Here is a 21,113-nt window from a genome sequence, read left to right on the forward strand (position 1 = left end):
CCTTCCTTAAATGTAAACACGGTCGGAGGTTTGACAGGTTTGGAAGCACATGCCCAGAATTCTTGTAGAAGGAAGAAGGAAGTACACCCCACTAAGGAGACAAGGTACTCTGAATGTGAGGTTCTCAGTGAAGCGTGTGATTGGACCACAGCATCCCCTGACATAGTGTTCCACAAAACAACTGTCAATGGAGAAAATAGAAAACTGAAAGACACTTCCAGCCTATCTAGTTGCAGGTCAGTGATAATAGAGAAACAACGAAACGGAGAAACAATTACAAATGTAGACAGAATAGGTGCTTCAATTCTTAAGGAAAAAAGAAAACAAAAAGACAGGCACAGAACAAAGACATGGAAACAAACAGACGCAGCAAAACAAGTAACAACACTCCCAAACCCAACACTCTCTTGCCAAAACACTCACTAAAACCCTGTTCAGCCTAAAAAAAGAAATCTACTGACTGGTTTCTTAATCAGAGAGGACTGAATAAGGACATGCAAGGATTACTTACATCCATCAAATAATCAAATAACAACTCAGACAAATACTGCAATCAATATCAATGGTCACAGTGGCAGTCCAGGAGGGACACATGCTAGCCTGGCCGCTCTGACCTGATCTCAGTGCAAATGTGCCGCAGGGAACCATGAGCCCAGTGCCCAAGCAGACTCCAATCATACTGTAACCTGGAATTGTTATTAATAAGCTTTTGTGAAGCCAGTTTGTAATGCTCGCAACACCACAGGATGGCGATTTGGTTGCGTGCGGTAAATAGGGTTCTGCTGTCAGAGGAGTAATAATGTAAAGTAAATGGAGTAAAATTCAAAAGCAAGGAAAGTTACTTTGGGAAAATCTAAAAGTCAGAGATGTTACGTTATGGCCCCGTGATGTCAATGCAATTGCCATGACAACATGTTGCTGTCCTCCTTCCCCCAAAGCCCATGTTAATAATTAATCAATCTGGTTCACCAGCTGTCTCTCCTATGTTCAACCGTCTGTTTTCAAAGCGACTCACAATGGAACTTGAATGGAAGCAGCAGCTGTAATTGGCCGATCTCTCTGACCATCACCACCTAGGATAATCACCTAAATCATCCTTTTATATTGTGGAATTGGACGGAAAGCCCCACTGGTAATCTAAATCAAGAAGGAACTTTGGGAAATCTAAACGTATGCATTGTATAGATTGCGCAAAATTGTGTTAGGTGAAAAGTTAAATAAAGACTATCTGACAGCTTCTGAGTCAAAATATGTAAATTGATCCTTAATTTCTCCAGGGGGGCAATTGCTTCTTCACAGTGAACATGTTCACGCAGAAGCATCTCACTTTGATCTCTTGGATCGCTTTTCAGAGGATATTAACTGAACGAAAATTTTATTGGTGAGAAACTCTGAGCCCCCGTTCTGATCTAACACTCTGATCCAAAGTTCTGATCCAAACCTCTGATCCAACTTTCTGATCCAACTTTCTAATCCAACGTTCTGATCAGACGCTCAGATCCAACGCTCAGATCCAACGTTCTGATCCGAAGTTCTGATCCAATGGTGCAGGCAAGCCCCCGTTAACAACCACAGTCTGTGAAAGGACAGTTTTTTCGTAAAAAACATTAAAATTGCCTCTTACCTAGAAGTGTGAGGATGCAGGCAAGGATGGCGATGAGGGCGCCAGTGCTCAGGCCCGCGGAGAGCATGGCGGCCTCGGTCCCGCACGCCCGCGGGCTCCCGTCCGCTTCGCAGTTGCACACCCGGATGGACAGAGTGTTGGTGCTGCTCAGGGCCGGGCTCCCGCTGTCCATGATGAGGACAGGCAGGCGGTAGACGGTCTGGTCGCGACGCTGGAAACCCCCTCGCTTGGTCAGCACAGAGGCGGTGTTGTCTGCGGAGAGAGCACCGATCGTTTGGGTTAGCACGGCAGGGCTAGGGCGTCTCGTGATAAACCCTGATGACGCTCTGCTTCGATGCGCGCCTTGTATAATTTCTGCCTTTTCAGGGCAGAAAAACGACTGCGGGCATGTGAGGTGGCTTCGGCCTGGACTGTAGTTAGGAAGGGTGTCTTAATTATTCAGGTTGGATTTGACAGAATATACATTATCAAAAATATTCATCATATCCAATTATGTCTATGGTCCTTATAGTTACATGGCTGCCAAACCGAGGATCAGGGTTATTCGTTGGAAGAATAATCTACGCAAACTAGCAGGTAATAAGAGTTATTAAGCTATGGTTTAAAAAGTGTTAGGCTAAGATTTAGATTATAAAAAGCTAAAGAATTTACACTTTTGGCATCAACTAGACAAAAGCATAATTATTATCAGTGATGACAGCTGTGACTTTACCTTTGTTGTCTCTGAGGGTGAAGTTCAGGTTCCCAGCTGCCTCGGCGGTGAGGGAAAAGAAGAAGCGATGGCCGCTCTGAGGCTCGTCTCTGTCCACAGCACTGATGGTCTCTATGACCTTCACGGGATACAGGACCAAGAGAGTTGAATTCAGATCAGTTTACTTTTGCGGGACGTTGTCTTGCATTCTGAGATATGGTGTCTGTTTACGGGCAACATGAACCTCAGCAGCACTTTTCAAATGTCCTACTGAGATTAAAGCGGCGCTAATACGGCCACCGTATCGAAACACCAAGTAAAAGCGGTGGAAAAGAGAATTAAGCAACAACGCGTGGTCACACAGAGATATAAATCCCTAGCTAAATAATCCCACATGATAACACAGAAGGTTATATTGCTCATCAATTGAAAGAGAAGCAGTCCTGTCTCTACAGAGGTCAGAGTTAGGACTTGAGAGACATCATACTTGGCAGTAAGTGTTTTTTTTTTTAAATGACCGAGCAACACATTTCGAAACAGCTCCACCACTTACATCATCCCCAATGAACACTTGATGGGATGAATGTCACCATTTACTTTAATAGTCACCATCAGTGTTGGGCACTGGCCGGGAGAGTTTTTATTTTATTTAGGCCATAATAATGTAGGAAGTTGTGCTGTTCGTCTTTTGCTTGTTTAGCTCAGAAAAGGCCTCTCCCAAGCCAATCTGACACACTGAACCTCAGCCTTACTCTGCCTAACAGGCAAGACGGTTATGATCACAGAGAGACCCAATATCGGTTCCAAACCGAATGGACATGTGGCAGCGTGGATTTAAGCCGATGAACCAATACCACACACCCACACACAGACAGCCACACACTCAACAGCTTGGCTCGGACAGTTTACCGAGCATTAAAATGGAAAAGCCATTCCCCGGCTTGCTTACGGTTTATTAGACACACCAAAAAAAAAGCTCACCATTTAAAAGTGCTGTGTTTAAAAGATGATTATCAGTGGAAGCCCATGAGGTGGTGCTATAAGAAGCTTCCCCCTGGACCGACGCTCTGGTGCCCTAATCCCTATAGCTTTGGCGGGGTTAAATACCGGCGGCGCCGAGCACTGCCCTCGCCAGAGTCAGCGCAAACTTAATCTGCCAGAAAATCTGGAAACTGGAAATGAAACACTTTGCAGATAGAGTTTCAAATTGCACCCTATTTCTCATATAGTGGATTCTGTTGGAGAAAAGCCCAGTGGGAAAAGGCTGTCAATTCCAGATTTTGGGAATGGACGAATCTATGTGCAACTGTAAAAAACAAAATGTTGTTATTGACATTGCCCTGTTCAGTTTAATGTTCTCTCACTATGGCATATGCTACCCTCAGAAGTTCAGATGTTAAAATGAATCCATTCAAAACGATGAGGGTTTGAAAAAGATAAAGGAAATTAATTCAGAATCATATTTCTGAGGATGGAACCTTCTAGTTCCGAGCTTTCTGATCGGGGATACATTTACATCATTGAGCGAGTAGCACATAAACACTATATTTTCCCAATACAGTAAATTTAAATACATCCGAAAATACTACTGTGTCCGTTTACGTGTCCATACAAGGGTTAAAGTTCAAACCCACATGATTATCTGAATGGATTTAATGTTTTTTTATTTAGTAAATCTGTGGGCCTTTCACACATAGCAGTGAGTGAATATTTGGCAGGATTGTTCTTGGAGAGATTTAATGAGCTTTTAGGATGATCACACAAATCCAGTATAAATATAGACCGTTTTATTTTGTGTTATTTTGTGTTTGGTTTACTTTCTGTTTGCATCATTTAGGTGAAATGGACAAATGTTATGCTTTTTGTCCGAACAATTTAGAGAGAAATTAGATGCCATGTTTAAAGCAGCCTGGACAGACAGCTAGCTATGGGACGAGCACGGCTGTGTCATACATCGCTCCTATGCTATCCCCATAAGATACACTTGCTATCCCCATAAGATACACTAAACTGTATCCCCAAGATACACTTTCAACATAAAGCTATCTTTATCATAACGAGGCCCATTAAATCATGTTATGGGTATATATCTACATTCTTTTCCTGAGGTAACAGACCTTTACAGACTCCTCTTTGAAAATTTGAATTGCAAAAAAGCAAAGCAGTAATGAAAGAGACATATGTATAATTTTCAGCACTTCCCCCCTGGATTCAGCCGGTACAAGGTATAACAGGTGAACTCAAACACTGTCTTGTCTATCCTAAGTGCACAGAGAGAACCCCCCTATAGAGAACCCCCACTGCGCTAGAAATGTTCCGTATGTGTATACATTTGGACGGTGGAACCCTCGTTAGCCAGTCCAGGGCCATAAAACGCAGACAACAGCAATTTAGGAAGACAGCAGGCATGTAGAAGAAACATACGTACGCTCAAACAGTAAGTGCCAGACTGCAGTAGAAAACCGGCGCTCTGTATGGAATTTAATACTATCATTATTTTTCGCTGTCCGCCACAAATGGCAGAGGCCTTTGTGCAAAGACACGGGCAGACAAGCCCAGCTCTGGGCAACATATCATAACCAATAATGGGACGACAGTTGGCTGGGGAAAAGCATCCAAAATGGCCGAATCAAGGGCACCCAGACAATGGAGCAGACAGCCAGAGATGGAAGGGAGAAGGCTGATAAAAGCTACATCGACAAACCCACTACAGGTGTGCCGCCGATGGGATTCAGGGACTGACACCTCCAACGCCGCCATCTGTTTTACACCACAACGGCTGAAGATGCAACCTTTATTTGGGCGGGGGGAGGGTGGGGGCTGGGGGGCTCCGAAAACAATACACGCATGTCATGTTCATTAATGCTTTTGTGCGTGCAACTACGGGGAGGAGGGCGGGTTGTGCAATAAACGGTTAACAAAGAACTGTATGGCAACCCCTTAGATCAGCTCCTCGTCCAAACGCATTCATACACTGATGAGCACTAAGAGAACATGACAATGTGCTGTTGGATTTCTGGAAAGGTGCCTAGATCGTTGGCCATTCTTTATGAATGCATCGTTTTTTTTAATTACGTGGGTTGATATGTGGGGAGATGAGAGGACTGATTTCATTTATTTGAAGAATTCACCTCGTTGGACAGTGGCACACTTGCCAAAATATACCTTCCCACACCTCCCTCAGCTGTCTACATACACCTCCTAACAGCTCCCCAAATACCGCTCCCGTCACCTCCTAACAGCTCCCCACATACCGCTCCCCTCACCTCCCAACACACACCTCTCTAGATACACCTACTCAGACCACCACACCTCCCTCATCTTTCTACATACACTTCCTTAAACCCACACATCTCCATCACCTCTGTACAACTGTGAAGTTTCCAAAGCGCCTGAATTTCCTGCAAAGGAACCTCATAAGGGACTTCAATGAAATATACCCTAACTGGGCAAAGCTGTCAAAGATTGCCTCAATCATCCTGATTGACTGTGTGCCCAAGGAGAGGGGAATCCATCCAAAACCGGCCTCAGGGTTCCATCTTCTGGACGACCCAGTAAACAGGGCAATCTCTATCTGCTCCCAGGAGATGGACAGTTTGGATTTCACATCAGCAGCGGGTCGCTCCGAGCAGGCCGGAATTCGCAGCGGACGGTCGCACGCTCCGCAGACGTGACGAACATGCACGAATCGAAAACACGTTCTGTCCCTTTTCGTAAACACTAGCTGCGTTAATTTCAAGTTTTGCGAAACCAAAAAAACACCTCGATAACTGGAAGGCCGTCCCTGCTTTTGAGGAGAGCGTGGGGTTGATTTGCAACTGGGCAAAATGCCCAGTTCTGGGTGAAACTAATTACTTTGGCCTACACCATTAGATGTGTTTTGTGTATCCTTTGTTGTCGGGCTGATTTGAAATGTTCAAACAGCCTTTATTAATTACTGTGTAGCCTCATATTTCTCTATTAAAACATTTGTGATTTAGCGGTGAAGATGCAATGGGAAACGTTTGCTCTCTAATAAAATCTGTCCCGTTACAAGAGCATTGCACACTACTTAATTTTATTGGTTAAACGTGTTGGCTAACACTCGAAAACAATTACATATAAAAGAAATGAATCAGGTATAATTCACAAATGTCTGGGAACCTAAAATGCTGCTGGCCACAAATTAGCTATAGGTTCTGTATAAAATCCACACTACTACCAGACTGGTCTTGGTACTGTATAAAACCCTACAACTACTACCAGACTGGTCTTGATACTGTATAAAACCTACAACCACCAGCAGACTGGTCTTGGTACTGTATAAAACCTCCAACTACTACCAGACTGGTCTTGATACTGTATAAAACCTACAACTACTACCAGACTGGTCTTGGTACTGTATAAAACCTCCAACTACTACCAGACTGGTCTTGGTACTGTATAAAACCTACAACTACTACCAGAATGGTCTTACTGTATAAAACCTCCAACTACTACCAGACTGGTCTTGGTACTGTAGAAAACCTACAACTACTATAATACCAGACTGGTCTTGGTACTGTATAAAACCATAATAAAGACATTGCAGAAGCATTACAGGTTTGAATGAATACCACGCTCAAGGTAATTTCTATCTCTGAAATGAGAATCTGCCATTGTCAGAGAAAAAATACCAAGCTTTTTGTGTCTGTTCGGTGCTGTCACCTTGATGAGGTTGACAGTAATTGAAAACGTGTCTTTAGCAGATTTACTTTGAAGTCACGATTCCTTTCACACTACAATTTTTTATAAAAAATAACCATGGTAACTATATTTATTTAATGGTAATTAAGTCATAATAGTGGGCATAGGACATGTGACAAAAACTTAGAGTGCTCTTTTGTGAGGAGTAAGTGTTCTTTTGTGAAATGCCACGGCAATTTTGATTTGAAAAGAAAAACAGATGTTTGTTTTGCTATTTCATTCATTTGTTCTTTCCTGTGTATTTTTTAATTGAGGGACAGTGTGAACAGCAAGGTGTAGTGGTGGGGATTACATTTCCAGTGTAGTTATTCAGACAATGTTCTTATTCAAAGAAAATCACAGCAGCAATTTGGATTGATTGTCTTTCTCATGGGCAAAATGACACATCGCTGGGATGATTGGAACCAACTCCCGGTTTGTTAATGTTCTGACCACTGGTTTGTGTCTCTTTAATAACTGCGAAATAGATCAGCAATATTGCCTGGTTAGATTAAGGTATTGAAATATGTCACACAAAACAATTCCCCTCAGGTTCTGCATCAGAGGAAATAGCAACGTGGAACCAAAATAGTTTCCACACTTATGCGTTTCATTAGGAAAAAATCTCAACAATTGGGCTATGTACATAATAAAACCAAGCACTCAAGAGCATTACACCAGCATGCAGATTTGCCGCTGTTCTTGGTCACAATAATCACACATTTTTTATATGAAATGTAAGTAAAAGGTGCGACAACTAGTTGTTGTTGTCCCTTAGCGCTGACCAGTGATCCCTGTCAATACCATTTACAACCAGAAAGCATGCTTGATTCCCATAAACTTTCCAGGCTATAACACTGAACTGTGAACCCTGCAGCACAGGTCTCCATTGACACCACGTACCCCTTCATCAAACCCCAGCCGAACGTCCGGGCTACAAAAACAAGGTCGTCCAATCAGACCCAGTCCTCTCCGAACCGCGCTTCTAAAAAATCTATAAACTATTGTGTTTCTGATTGTGGCCACTTCAGCGACCTTATGGTGTCAGAGATTTTGATTCATGAATTATTGTGTTTCTGATTGTGACCACTTGAACAGTCCTAACATCATCAGGGGTTTTGATTGGATTTTCACGCGCGAACGTTCTCCCGCTGTCTAAATGGTACGTCACACTGTCTCCACGCAAAAAATGTCCCACAGCAACAGGAAATTCAATAAGTAGCACACACTAATTGTCATACCCCTGGAAAAGAACCAGTCACCTCAGCCCAATGGGTATTATGAGATGAGTGAAAGTAATTTGGCATGAAAATATTAAAGTCGCCCTTTGAAAAATACTGCCTACAGGAGCTCAGCGGGCCAAAAAGCATGCAGCGTTACTCCCACATGGGGATTCATGCAAAGATTTTCGGGGAGATGTAGCGGTTGGTAAGATGAGATGTAAACCACCGGCACCTCGTCACTCCGGGGATACAGTGTCCACATTAGGATGGCCTCAGTCTCAGCGGTGGTTGAGATGGAAGCAGCTCATGCTGAGATAGAGGCTGCCCTAATATGAGAACAACAAATATGATTCAGACAGGCTTCCAGGTACTGGAACTGGGCCTAATTGCTCCACTGCAAACAATTCTGTTTCCACAGGGTATGGTGTTTTTTTTTCCTACTCATATGTCTTTTTCCTTCCCCTCTCTTTCTCTCCTGCCTTCTCTTACTCAGTCTCCATCCTCTCTCTCTCTCTTCCCTTCATCTTTCTCTCTTGTCTCTTGCTGCAGTCTGAATTTAAGCCTCTAATGGAGGAAATAAATTGTATTTAAGCCCTCTTTGAGGCAGCTTCAAGGTGGCTTAGTCAATCAGGGAGGCAATCAGGTTTCTTGTTTTTACAGGATTGGCCTTGTTCTCCAATTACAATCATGTGTAGGCAGTGAATTCTGAACACACAACAATCTAAGACACATTTGCCACTAGCCTTGTATGAAAAGTAGAAAACATTTTAAATGCGGATGAATATGTCTGATGGATAATGGAATGACCAGGGTTAAGCAATTTGGGTTCCGGAGGGCCAAAACACTTCTGATTTTTTCCTCACCTACCTGGTAGTTTATTGCATTCACCTGGTGTCCCTGTTCTAATTGAGTCTTCAATAAGAAGGAGAGGTTGAAACAAGGCATGCTTGGGCTTTGCAGAACTGGGGCAATCACCAGTGACTGGTCAATCATATGGCACACTTCTAAAACAAAGTTTACTCGTATCATTCATCATGAGGCACAGGGTGTAGGTACTAAAATTAAATGCTAATTTGCCTGTACGTCCACAACAGTACACAATGAAAGTGAATTAGCAAAGCTAATAAATGGAGAGTGATTCAATAGGAAAAGAGTACAACAGTCTGCTAAAAAGAAGGTAAAAAAATATAGAAAAAGAAGCCAAATATAGAAAAATAAATGTTTACCCATTTGTAAAAATCGCTATTTTTTAAACAGTTTGTCTGAGCAACACAAAATGTTTACTTGCAATTTATCTAATATGCATCAGCTACAGTTTGGATATTCTTTGCTCATAAATCATGACACTGGTCTTTTGAGACTTCATCAAAATCACCAGTTTGTTTTTAAACTCGTTAGGCCTATCCAACTTGACAGAAAGAAACATTCATTTGGTAGAAACTAATTTGTGCATATATCTAAGCTAGCATATTTTCCACTGCATTGCTCAGTATTTCTGTGTCGGAAGCGGGAGCTCCTTATGCATGTTTATGTGGAAGAGTGTGGGGATTACAATGATTTTCACAATGAACTGCTGTTGAAAGAGTTTAAATCATATAATACACACTGACGGTTCCTAATGCTCTCTTATGTTACCCCCCTTAAATGACAAAGTAATTCAGTATACAATGTAGTTATTGTATAATGTGTAATGTTGTATTCATTACATACAGTGGGTATAAAAAGTCTACACACCCCTGTGAAAATGCCAGGTTTTTGTGATGTATAAGAATGAGACAAAGATAAATCATGTCAGAGCATTTTACACTTTAATGTGACCTATAATGTGAACAATTCAATAGAAAAACAAACTGAAATCTTCAAGGGGGAAAAATGAAACCTTACAATAACCTGGTTGCATAAGTGTGCACACCCTCTTATAACCGGGGATGTGGCTGTGTTCAGAATTAACCAATCACATTCAAACTCATGTTAAATAGAAGTCATTACACACCTGCCATCATTTAAAGTGACTGATTAATCACAAATAAAGTTCAGCTGCTCTAGTAGCAAAAGCCATGGTCCGCAGAGAGCTTCCAAACCAGGGCCTTAGTCAAGGTGGAGGTCATTATGAACCATTCCAAATACCAGGCAATTTTGGCACAGGACCTTCAGCCATCCGTTAGAAAGCTGAAGGTGAAGAGAAAGTTCACCTTTCACCATGACAACGACCCAAAGAACACATCCAAATTCACAAAAGCATGGCTTCACCAGAAGAAGATTAATGTTTTGGAATGGCCCAGCCAGAGCCCAGACCTGAATCCAATTAAACATCTGTGGGGTGATCTGAAGAGGGCTGTGCACAGGAGATGTCCTTGTAATCTGACAGATTTGGAGTGCTTTTGCAAAGTAGAGTGGGCAAATATTGCCACATCAAGATGTGCCATGCTAATAGACTCCTACCCAAAAAGACTGAGTGCTGTAATAAAATCAAAAGGTGCTTCAACAAAGTATTAGTTTAAGGGTGTGCACACTTATGCAACCAGGTTATTGTGAGTTTTTTATTTAAAATGTTTCCACCTCAAAGAGGGAAATTGTTTTTCAATTGAATTATCGGTCACATTACAAGTGGAAAAAGTTCTGACCTATCTTTGTCTCATTCTTTTACATCACGAGAACCTGGCATTTTCACAGGGGTGTGTAGACTTTTTATATCCCTGTAGATGAACACACATACAACATTTTGTGACTCGCGTGAAAGCTGTCATCAATAAGATGGTTTATGTTTCCATTGTCTGTACTAATTGCCTTGGTGGTCATTTCATAATAGCAAAGGCTCCTCCGGGGTTTGCGGTACATAACACATACCACAGCCATCGCCTTGTGACTCACAGCAGACAATAGAAAAGAAAGACAAAAAAAGAAGAAAAATTTACACATCCTGCTTATTATTGCCAACGGGTCTTGTTTAATCAATTAAGCCTTACTTTTGTGAACACTGGACCTAGGTCTGCATAATGACAAAAATGGAACATACATATTTATCGCACAGTTATTATACACCCAACTCAGCTCTGGACCTTGATACCGGTTCCACTGCGTTTATTATTTTCCTCCTCTAATCAGGATCTGATTTTGACCTGGTAAACGAGGTGGGTGACATTCATTTTCAGGTGGAACCGAAAATCATCTCGCCCCTGCTCGCAGGGTACGAGCTTAATGCCCTTGGTGTAGGAGATACTATCTCCTCGGCCTCGCCTTTTGTGTCTCTACTGGCAGTGAGGCGTGAAGAAGAGAGGAGAGTCCTTTCATGTGCATAATCGCCTCATTGGAAACGCATGAGGGCCTTGAACTTGGCCATTACATAAAACAACAATCTTATATAAGTCAAAGGTCACCAAGGCACACTGAAATTCATCAGGCCATGTATCCTTGTTAATCCGAGTGGACCTAACTGTTGCCTTAAAAGACCCAATTTCTTTGTATTTTTGAATAACAGCTGTCTAATAATTCACACTTATTTACAATCCTTAATGTAGTTGAGGCGCCTTTTGCTTAGTCTGACTATGTGGGCATTAGGAAACACAGTAAAATATGTTTGCTTACACACCTTTGATTGGCTGAGAGGAGCCCAGCCTGATACAGATAAACACAGTCAGATCAACTTTGTGACATTACAAGGTAGGCCAAAAGGTCCATTCCACCTGAACAAGCAGAAATTCCAGGCACATTCTTCATACAGATCTTACACAATAAGAGGACCGTTACGATTCGCCTGTCAGAGTGGGAAAATGGGGAAATCATGTTTTTGAAGGCACTGGCCCTTTAAGACAGACACCGCATCTAATATGGCCATCATCTCCCATTGTAATTACAGCAGGCAGTGGGGTGTGATGGTATTGTAATTCAACGGCTGCTTAAAGAGACCCTTTAACTTTTGTTCAATTGGTGTAATACGAAACATTACTGGGTATGGGGTATGTAAATATGTTCTCCCTTGCCGCTGTTCAGGGACGTGCAGGGATGCAGAAATGCGGAGCGTCTTAATTTGAATATCATTCACATCTCAGAGCAACGTCAAACCAACCCAGAGACACGCACCCGCGGGCAATGTCAAACACGCGGATACACGGGACACGTCACGCGCTGAAGCTTCCCGACCCCGCGGAGAGCAGCGCTAAACGAACAGACTCAGCCCGGGCCGGTTGGTTGTTGTGGTGCACACCGCTTAGCAACATCGGATAAAACCGTGCTGTGAACGCCTCACTTACAGGGTCCTGCTGTGGAGGTCATAGGGGACAATTAAGGTGGAGAATCTAGTTTTCTGCCATCACACTTTGCCCAACTACCGGTGCCGATACGGCCCAGGAATTCATCAGTGGTTTTAACTGCCATGATGTCACCCAATGTCCATTTTTCACCCCATGCGGTGGCACAGCATAAGTGCTCCAAGCTCGTCACTGCGGCGGTGAACTGCGTTGGCCCATGCTGAGATTTGCGAACCTACCTGTCCTGGCCTGGCGCTCTCACAAAGGTAGGTCTCGTACTCGATGGCGAAGACCGGCGCGTTGTCGTTGATGTCAGTTACTTTGATCAGAACCACACCCTTGCCGACTTGTAATGGGTCCACTGTAGGAATGGTCAAGAGACAAACAAGCAGTTAGGAATCAACACAATAACACGGCCCTGTCTGAAGGATTATAGAAACTGGCAGATATGTTATAATAACATTATTTTGGGGGAATTGTCCCTTTAATAAAAAAAAAACATGTATATAAAGTCCTCAACTCGCCACTATTAAATAATTTGAAAACAAAATGAATCAGGTGCTGAATCCTTGTGTGTAATATGAAAAGTAAAGATAGTAGGACAGCACTCCGGTAAAATATATATATACATAAAATAAAAATAAAACATGATAAATCATGATAATGTAAGTATTCTACTGGAGTTCAGTCTTTACTTTTCCTTTAAGGAAACATGCTTCTTACATCCTTTCAAAAGAACACTGCAGGAAGTCTGGAAATGTCCTCATAAAGAGTCGGACCTTAGCGACAAATCAGTGGTTTTATCGAGTGACTCAGCATGTTTGTTTTTAAGAAGCTCATTTTGTTTTGTTTACCCTGTATTCGTCGGAAACTTTTTATTTTAATTCAACTTTAACAGAAAAGAGACATGTAAAGATTTCTCTGTGAACTAAGTTTTTCTCTGGATAATTGTCTGAAGGGCAAAACGCTCATAAATATTACTCAACAGGTATTCAAAATCAGATGCATGAGAATTGTGGATATTTTTTGGAACTACTGTCCTAAAAACGTAACTTGAAAGATGATGATGTTACAGTAAACTCAAGAAGTATTGGCACCCTTCAAGTTATTAAGCAAACGTGAATGCACAAAAAAGCAACAAAAACAATGACTGATATTATTGGCTCGAACGTAAGGGGGAGCCGTGTACATTCATTTATGCATGATGATTTCTCAAGTAATAAAACATTTTCAGCAAAACATCTCAGAAATATAGGTACCCTAAATTATATTAAAACCCATTACAAATGTCTGTTATGAAATTCTATGCTTTTTAGTTGTTCTCCCTGGGGTATACGTATGATGTAGCACACATGTAAAATCCCATTGTCATCCATCACCATGAGAAAAACCAAAGAACTTTCAGCTGAATGGAGACAGATAGCTGTTGACCTACACGGATCAGGTGAAGGATGTAGAAAACACATGGTCAGTTGAAAATACCACAAAACACAGTCGGGGCAGTAATCATGGCGAGGAAGAGAGTGAGGGAGGGAGGAATCCAGGGATCACAGTTTCAGAACTGCACAGCCTAGTGGAAACTTGGAGTTATCAAATCTAAAAAAATCCAATGTTAGATGCCACCTCCATGTTAACAGGCTCTTTGGAATGGTTCGCAAAAACGAGCCCAACCCACCAACGGCTTTGGAACAACAATTGGAATCATGTTGTTGTAGTCAGATGAGACAATATGATACCTTTGGCCAGGCACACTGTGGGCAGGTTTTGTGAGAAAAGGGGAAACAGGGAGGGAAATATATCGTTATCCAAATTAAAATGAAAATGGTGTAGGATCGTTGACGCTTTGGGCCTGTTATGCTACTGGTGGTTTTGCTACCACAAAATACTCCACAAAATGTTTTGTGTTTGAGAATTGTTAGTATTACAATGCAAGTATTCAGCTCCCCTTTACGTTTGAACCCAAAATAAGAATCAATGTTGTTTATTTTCTGCATATATGTTTGCTCAATATCCTGAAGGGTGCCAATATTAACTGAGTTTACTGTATGCCATGACTCATATTTAGGCTACTAGCATCCATCAGATAAACATTGCAGGGTAGTGTATGAAGCTACATCAATGAGTTAGCCAGCTAACTCTGATAAACAACCAGATATTACTATTGATTATTTAAGAAAGCTAGACTTGGATATATGTTTTTGCTTGTCAATTAGACCAAGCTCATCTTTCAGAACTATTTGAAGTTATTCTTGAGTATTTAGTCATGCTGTCTAAGTCATTGATTGTACTTGAAAGTACACCCATTTCACTTGGTTTTCAGCAAACTTCTTGATATTTCAGTCAACCATGAATGAGTGACTCAATGAGCTGAGGAGTACAATACACCTGAGCCCAAATGTGTTTGTTTCTCAAAGACGGGGGGTCATTTATGTGTTTAGAGATTGACGTAAAGGGGAAAAGGGTAGATGACCCAGACACATGAGTCTAGGTTAATAAATTGCCCTCACTCATCGTCGCTAACAAGTGTTATCAAAATGACTAGAAGTGTGGTTGCACGCTGTCTGTTCCCACAGACTTGCAGCCATTGTGATAAGTTAGCAATTGCACAAACTGCCTTCAAACGGTCAAGCGACAAAACATTTCTCGGCTGTACAGTAACTCCACCTCGCACTCGCTGAGCTGCTCACTTATGCAGGCCAAAACTCCCTCTGACTTCCTTCATACTGGACACGAAGAAAAGATATCCAGTAGCTTATTTGAATTCATAAATTGAATTGCATCTCAACCGTCCATATAACGGACCTGTCGGCTAGCTATGGGTTAATAGGCAATTACTTTCCCTAGTAAGAAAACTGCCAAATCTAACCGGGTATCGTCAACAAAGAGGTATAGTATAGGAAAATGGATGTTAATCAAAGCTGTCGTTATCCTTATAGAGATCTGTAGACATGCACACGCAAAAACACACCCACACACACAAACACACTATTACGACACCATATGTTGTGTTAATTAGTGAATATTATAAGCATATTTTCTCCTGTCGGCGTGGTGATCCGTGGTAACTCGTTGTGTGTCGGTGACGTCTGGGCACGACGACCGATGCTGCCGATGCTGTACACCCGCTGCGCGTGGTGGGAGTCACAGGTGCAGACAACAGGGAGGTCTCTGTTTGTTTTGGACGATATCCATCCCCTGTCATTTCTTAGGGATCAATTCACCGCTTCCAATAGCAAACACTGAACAACTGGGGAGGGCAAATTGCACCAGCTCAACCAGAAACAACATCTGGCAGTGTGTGTATGTGTGTGTGTGCGTGCGTGTGTGTGTGTTTGTCTGGTTCTGTTTACGTGTGTGTGTGTTTGTCTGGTTCTGTTTATGTGTGTGTGTGTGCTTGCGTGTGTGTCCTCATGTGTGTGCACACACGCATGCCATTGCTTGGCAATTCCATACCCCACACTAAGGCGCATGACACAGTGCCACTCGAACTACCTCCCCCTCTTGCTGTCCTCGCTAAGGATCTGCTCAGATAAGTTCTGCATGTTTTGGCTGCACGATGAGGAGGATGTAGAAATGTTACAAAAATTAAGCCAAATGAATTATTTAAATGTATCTGGGCCGCAGCTCTGGGGTAGATCAAAGGTTTCCCCATCAGATTAAAGAAACAGGGCTACATCCATGGAGCTAGCAGAGGAAGAAACTAGGGGAGATACCCCCCACCCCCCGAAACGTGCCTTATCCTCTGTCTACTCAAAAACTAAACTTGCTTACTCCGTGTGTTTAAATCTGTCCTCAGACAGCGAATGTCTGCCTGGCTGCACATTGTCGGCCAGTAAGGCCTAATTAAGGCATGGATGTCGTAATTAGCACATTGCCCGAGACATCGGGAATGACGATAACATCTTTATGTCGCCACCAATCCAACAGGACCTGTGGTGCTGAAAGGGTTTACATTAGATGACACAAACTCACATTCCATCGCCACAAAATCGGTCGGACTGGTGTGGATATATCTTGTTGTTTAAATACACTTTTCCATATTTGATGAGTGTTGATGTCAACTGAGAGTGAGGTGCTGTGCTGGCCTCATGAATATGTATAGACATTCTCACAGTTTAACACGGACAACTTAAAGTAAAGAAAATGTGTGGGGGGGGGTGGGGCTCACAATTGACAGGATGTTATATACATAACTTTGGCCTCAGTGCGACCTACAGCCTATGAGCACTGCGAAATGTCCATTTGGTCAAGCTTTTTATTTTATTTTATTGCAATTCACTGTTACTTCAACTCAATTCGACACACTCTGCCTGACCCCTTGCTTAATAATAAATGAACTGTTTATCGCGGACAGAGTTTGTGCAGTGGTAGCAGCGTCAGGTATCCCTCTGCTCACAACTCAGTCGGCGCATAACAGAGGAAAAGGATATGAAACCTGAGTGAAAGGTAAAAAGTAACCGTCGGTCTGACTACGAAGACACGCCCCTGATGTAATGCTCCGCTTCAATTCAGCCAATAGTAATTTAACCAATTGTAATTCAGGATTCTGTAGTAAGTATGAGTGGACATGTACAGCGTGTGATCTATTGGATAACACACTGGCTGCGTTCCAGGATTCCTACATTGCATTTAACAACAGTATGACATTGCAAGCTAATGCCCAAATCCGTTATTAAAATTTGCAGCTTGACTGCTTTGCAGTTGGTCTGGAGCCCGGCCAATATTACAGTACCAGTTCCTGGGAGCATAAATCCTACTGCTTACATCCAATATTTATCTCTTGCATGCAAATGAGATCAAAACACATATTTCCATAAATGAGAAAGTGAAGTTATTTCACTACTGTAGCATTAAGCTACATGTCTCCGCAGTTGCTGATTGCAGCTCGATTCTGAAATAGATTGTGCGCATCTGTCAGTGAATCATGCACACCTGCTGTTGATTTACTGAGGTGATGTGGGGGGGAGCACTTAATTACAGTAAGTCACACGCACACACACACACCTCTCAATAAAGCAGCCAGCCTCAGGAAAGAGCAGATTCTGAAATTGCGCTACCTCTCCGGATAGAGTATGATGCTGCCTAGAGTAAATAAAAAGGTTATCTTTTGGCTCTGCTCTACCGACTCTGACAATGAAAAATTAAGAATGTTGTCATAAGGATGTAGCTCACTCCTTTATTCAAAGGCGTAAGACCAAGCACAGACTGGGAAAAGGTATTTTACATAGAGACTGATAAACAAAAAAAGCCTTTTTGACAAAGTTACAGTATGATACACCCTTACTGTTTTGTTATTTTTACTGTAAAAGGTTATGCACAGTAAAATCTGCACTTTTACTGAATTTAATGAAGAGGTGTAATAAGTATCACCAAAGTATGAAAAACCAATGTGATCTCTGTGTCTGTCGAGCCTCTTTGACAGACGTATTGTTTTAACACATCCAATTATATGTTTTTTTAATATCTTTACTTAATGCTCCAATTTGAATGTGTACAACCCATTACCTGTCATTCTCTGATTCAGCAAGTGATTAGCTAGTTTTCTTCAGTGCTTAATCTGTAGAATATTGTTTGTATATAAATATAATAATCTGTGGAATATATTTTTGTCTTTTTCCATCTCTGTGTGCTTGGCACTGTAAACATCCAATAAAAGGGTTCAGAGTTCACAAAGTTGCTTATTCCTGCAGCCACTAACTGTAGCCTCAGCACTGCCTGACAAGATAGTGAAGGTTTTAGCTTTGTATTGGCTGTAATACACTAGTTGAGATTACAAAGTGCGACAAGTGGAGAAATATATGGTGTGTATATATATATATATATACATAAAAACAAAATATTAGAATAAAAAATATATTTTCATGCAAAAATATATAATATCCTAACCAACAGAATATATATTTTCTACTAATATTTTGAAATAAACAGGAACAATTCTGAAGCATGATAGACCTATAATTGTTCTAGTTGAGCTAGCACATTATATCTGACTAAGGTAAGTTGTTCCACAGATTAAGCCTAGTTCTTCAGTAAGAAGTTATTTCAATGGACACTTCACTGATCATGTTTGTTAGTCCAGGACTGAATCTTTGTTGTTGAAACAGACCCTTGGTTTCATGAATACCTTCATTTAGTTTTGCCAGCTGTTAAGTCTGGCTAACATGTATACTGTTTCTTCAAGGATAAAGCATGTCTTCCAACCAGACAAATAGGAGACGACATCTCAATCTCCTCCGCCCAGACACATTTAATGCCTCTATCCATAATATGTTCACTTTGAAGGAAGTGGCATCTAAGAACTGTCCCCAAAGGGTACTTTGATATTGAACCAAAACCCGCAAACATCAAGCACTCTTCCATCCACAGTTTTTATATGAGTAAAGTAATGACAGGGGTGATAGAAACAGGTGCCGATGACACGTTATCAATGTTGACAGAAAAATTGTTTCTTTGGAAATGGTTGGATTTTTTTGAGGATTTTGTTAATGGATGAACGGTGGTCAAAATGTGCTGATGAACAGATCACATCGAAGAGTAAAGCTTATGGTCATGTGATGGTAGTTCTTGTCAACCCTCCACTTTGCATACAGTGTATTAGGGCTAAATGCTGAATGAAAGAAGATATGGTAAATTCCACAGAGTGGCAAAAGTGCCACTGAGATTCGAAATTGATGAGGACTGAATCTTTTACCAAAGGACATGGACAAAGTCAGCACCGGGAGGGTCCAAGCATAGGGAAGGGAGTGTGTTTCTCGGTTTGTGTGTGTGTGTGTGTGTGTGTGCGTGTGCATGCTTGGAGCTTTGGCCCAACCATGTAGAATCAAGGCAAGGCTCGATCAAACGCCACGAGTTCTGGAGCCGGCGATCAACAGCGTTTGACCTCTACTGCAGCATCTGCTAACATTCTCCTCTAGAGTCGAAGAGACAAAGGATCTGCCTGTGTTCCACCTGCTGCTTTCCACGCCTTCTGTGAAATCCCACTGAGCAATCCACTAATGATATTCATTGGGAAATAGTATAGGCAGCTTAAGTCTTTATCTTTGGTGATACAGGATTTACTACATTTTAATAGAATTCGGGGATTTGTCGAGTGTGAAATATAGTCTTCAGTCATACTGTATATGTGCTTTCAAAATGAGGGCTGTGACAATAAATAGCGACTCTCTTGTGAAGTAGTCACAACGTGGCCGGACAAGCGGCTCTTTCAAGTCCCTCGCCGTGAGTCCATTCACCGAGCTGATATTACCCAGGCTGCTCTGGGATCCCCTTTACTTGCCATGCCAACACACTACCATGACAACGACAAGCTGAGGGGGTAGTGGCAAATCGGTAATTAACTTGAACCCGATCAGGCGAGCCCTTGAATGACGTCCATCGTCTGTCTCACATCCAAGCCTGTCTATCAGGCTTGCAAGTGAAGGGGAAGTTTGAACATTGGGGCCACTGAAACTGAGCCAAATATTTCATGTTTTTCTGTCAATGTCCATCTTAAAACTCCTCCACTGTGAAATATTTAAGATTGTTTACATTTGCTTTGCCACGTTCATTTTATTGCCGACACCTCAATGCAGAGTTTTAAAATAAATTATGTAATTTAACATAAAAAATTACAATTAACAAATGTCTACTATATTACTAAAAGTACATATTTAAGACTACTGATTTTATTTTCCCAACTACAAGAACAACAAACAGAGTAAAATAAATGTAATCTTGAACATTTAAAAAAAAGCAGTCCGGGACTTCTGTGAATAAGAAACTCTTCAGTTAGGTTCGGAAATAATTGGTCACAACACAAATTTGCGATTTACCAAAATATATTCAAGTTAAATAATGAATATGGGCTTAAGGTGCAGTCTCTCAGCTTTAATTTGAGGGTATCTACATCCAAATTGGATGAAGGGTTTAGGAATTACAGCTCTTTAATATGTAGCCCCCTCTTTTTCAAGGTACCAAAAGTAATTGGAAAATTGACTCAAAAGCTGTTTCATGGACAGTTGTGGGCCATTACTTCATTATTTCTTCATCAATTAGGCAGGTAAAAGGTCTGGAGTTGATTCCAGGTGTGGCCTTCGCATTTGGAAGCTGTTGCTGTGAACTCAAAACATGTGGTCAAAGGAGCTCTCAATGCAAGCAAAACAGGCCATCCTTAGGCTGCAAAAACAACAAAAAAGATCCATCAGAGAGATAGCAGGATCATTAGGAGTTGAGCTCTGCAACAATAAAAGGCCTGGATGTCCATGGAAGACAACTGTGGTGGATGGTTGTAGGATCCTTTCCATGGTAAAGAAAAACCCCTTCACAACATCCAACCAAGTAAAGAACACTCTCCAGGAGGTAGGCATGTCATTATCCAAGTCTACTACAAAGAGAAGACTTCACGAGAGCAAATGGAGTGTTCACCACAAAGTGCAAACCATTCATAAAGGCCAGATTAGACTAGCCAAAAAACATCTAAAAAAGCCAGCCAATTCTGGAACAGTATTCTTAGGACAGATGAAACTAAGATCAACATGTACCAGAAAGATGGGAAGAAAAAAGTATGAATAAAGGCTTGGAACGCCTCATGATCTGAAGCATTCCACATCATCTGTAAAACACGGTGGAGACAGTGTGATGACATG

General features: G+C 41.7%; 1 protein-coding gene across 1 annotated transcript in view; it reads right to left on the bottom strand.

The window, feature by feature from the left end:
• cdh7a (cadherin 7a) overlaps positions 1-21,113 on the bottom strand; it is an 80,824-nt gene that overhangs the window by 17,070 nt on the left and 42,641 nt on the right. Inside the window, exons 9-11 of the mRNA XM_010895530.4 lie at positions 12,729-12,850; positions 2,337-2,454; positions 1,625-1,876 (exon numbers count right to left, since the gene is read on the bottom strand). Of these exons, the coding sequence (XP_010893832.3) occupies positions 1,625-1,876; positions 2,337-2,454; positions 12,729-12,850 (492 nt within the window). The remainder of the gene's footprint in view (positions 1-1,624; positions 1,877-2,336; positions 2,455-12,728; positions 12,851-21,113) is intronic.

This window comes from Esox lucius, chromosome 3, assembly GCF_011004845.1.
Source record: "Esox lucius isolate fEsoLuc1 chromosome 3, fEsoLuc1.pri, whole genome shotgun sequence".
In the NCBI taxonomy this organism is placed as follows: Eukaryota; Metazoa; Chordata; class Actinopteri; order Esociformes; family Esocidae; genus Esox; species Esox lucius.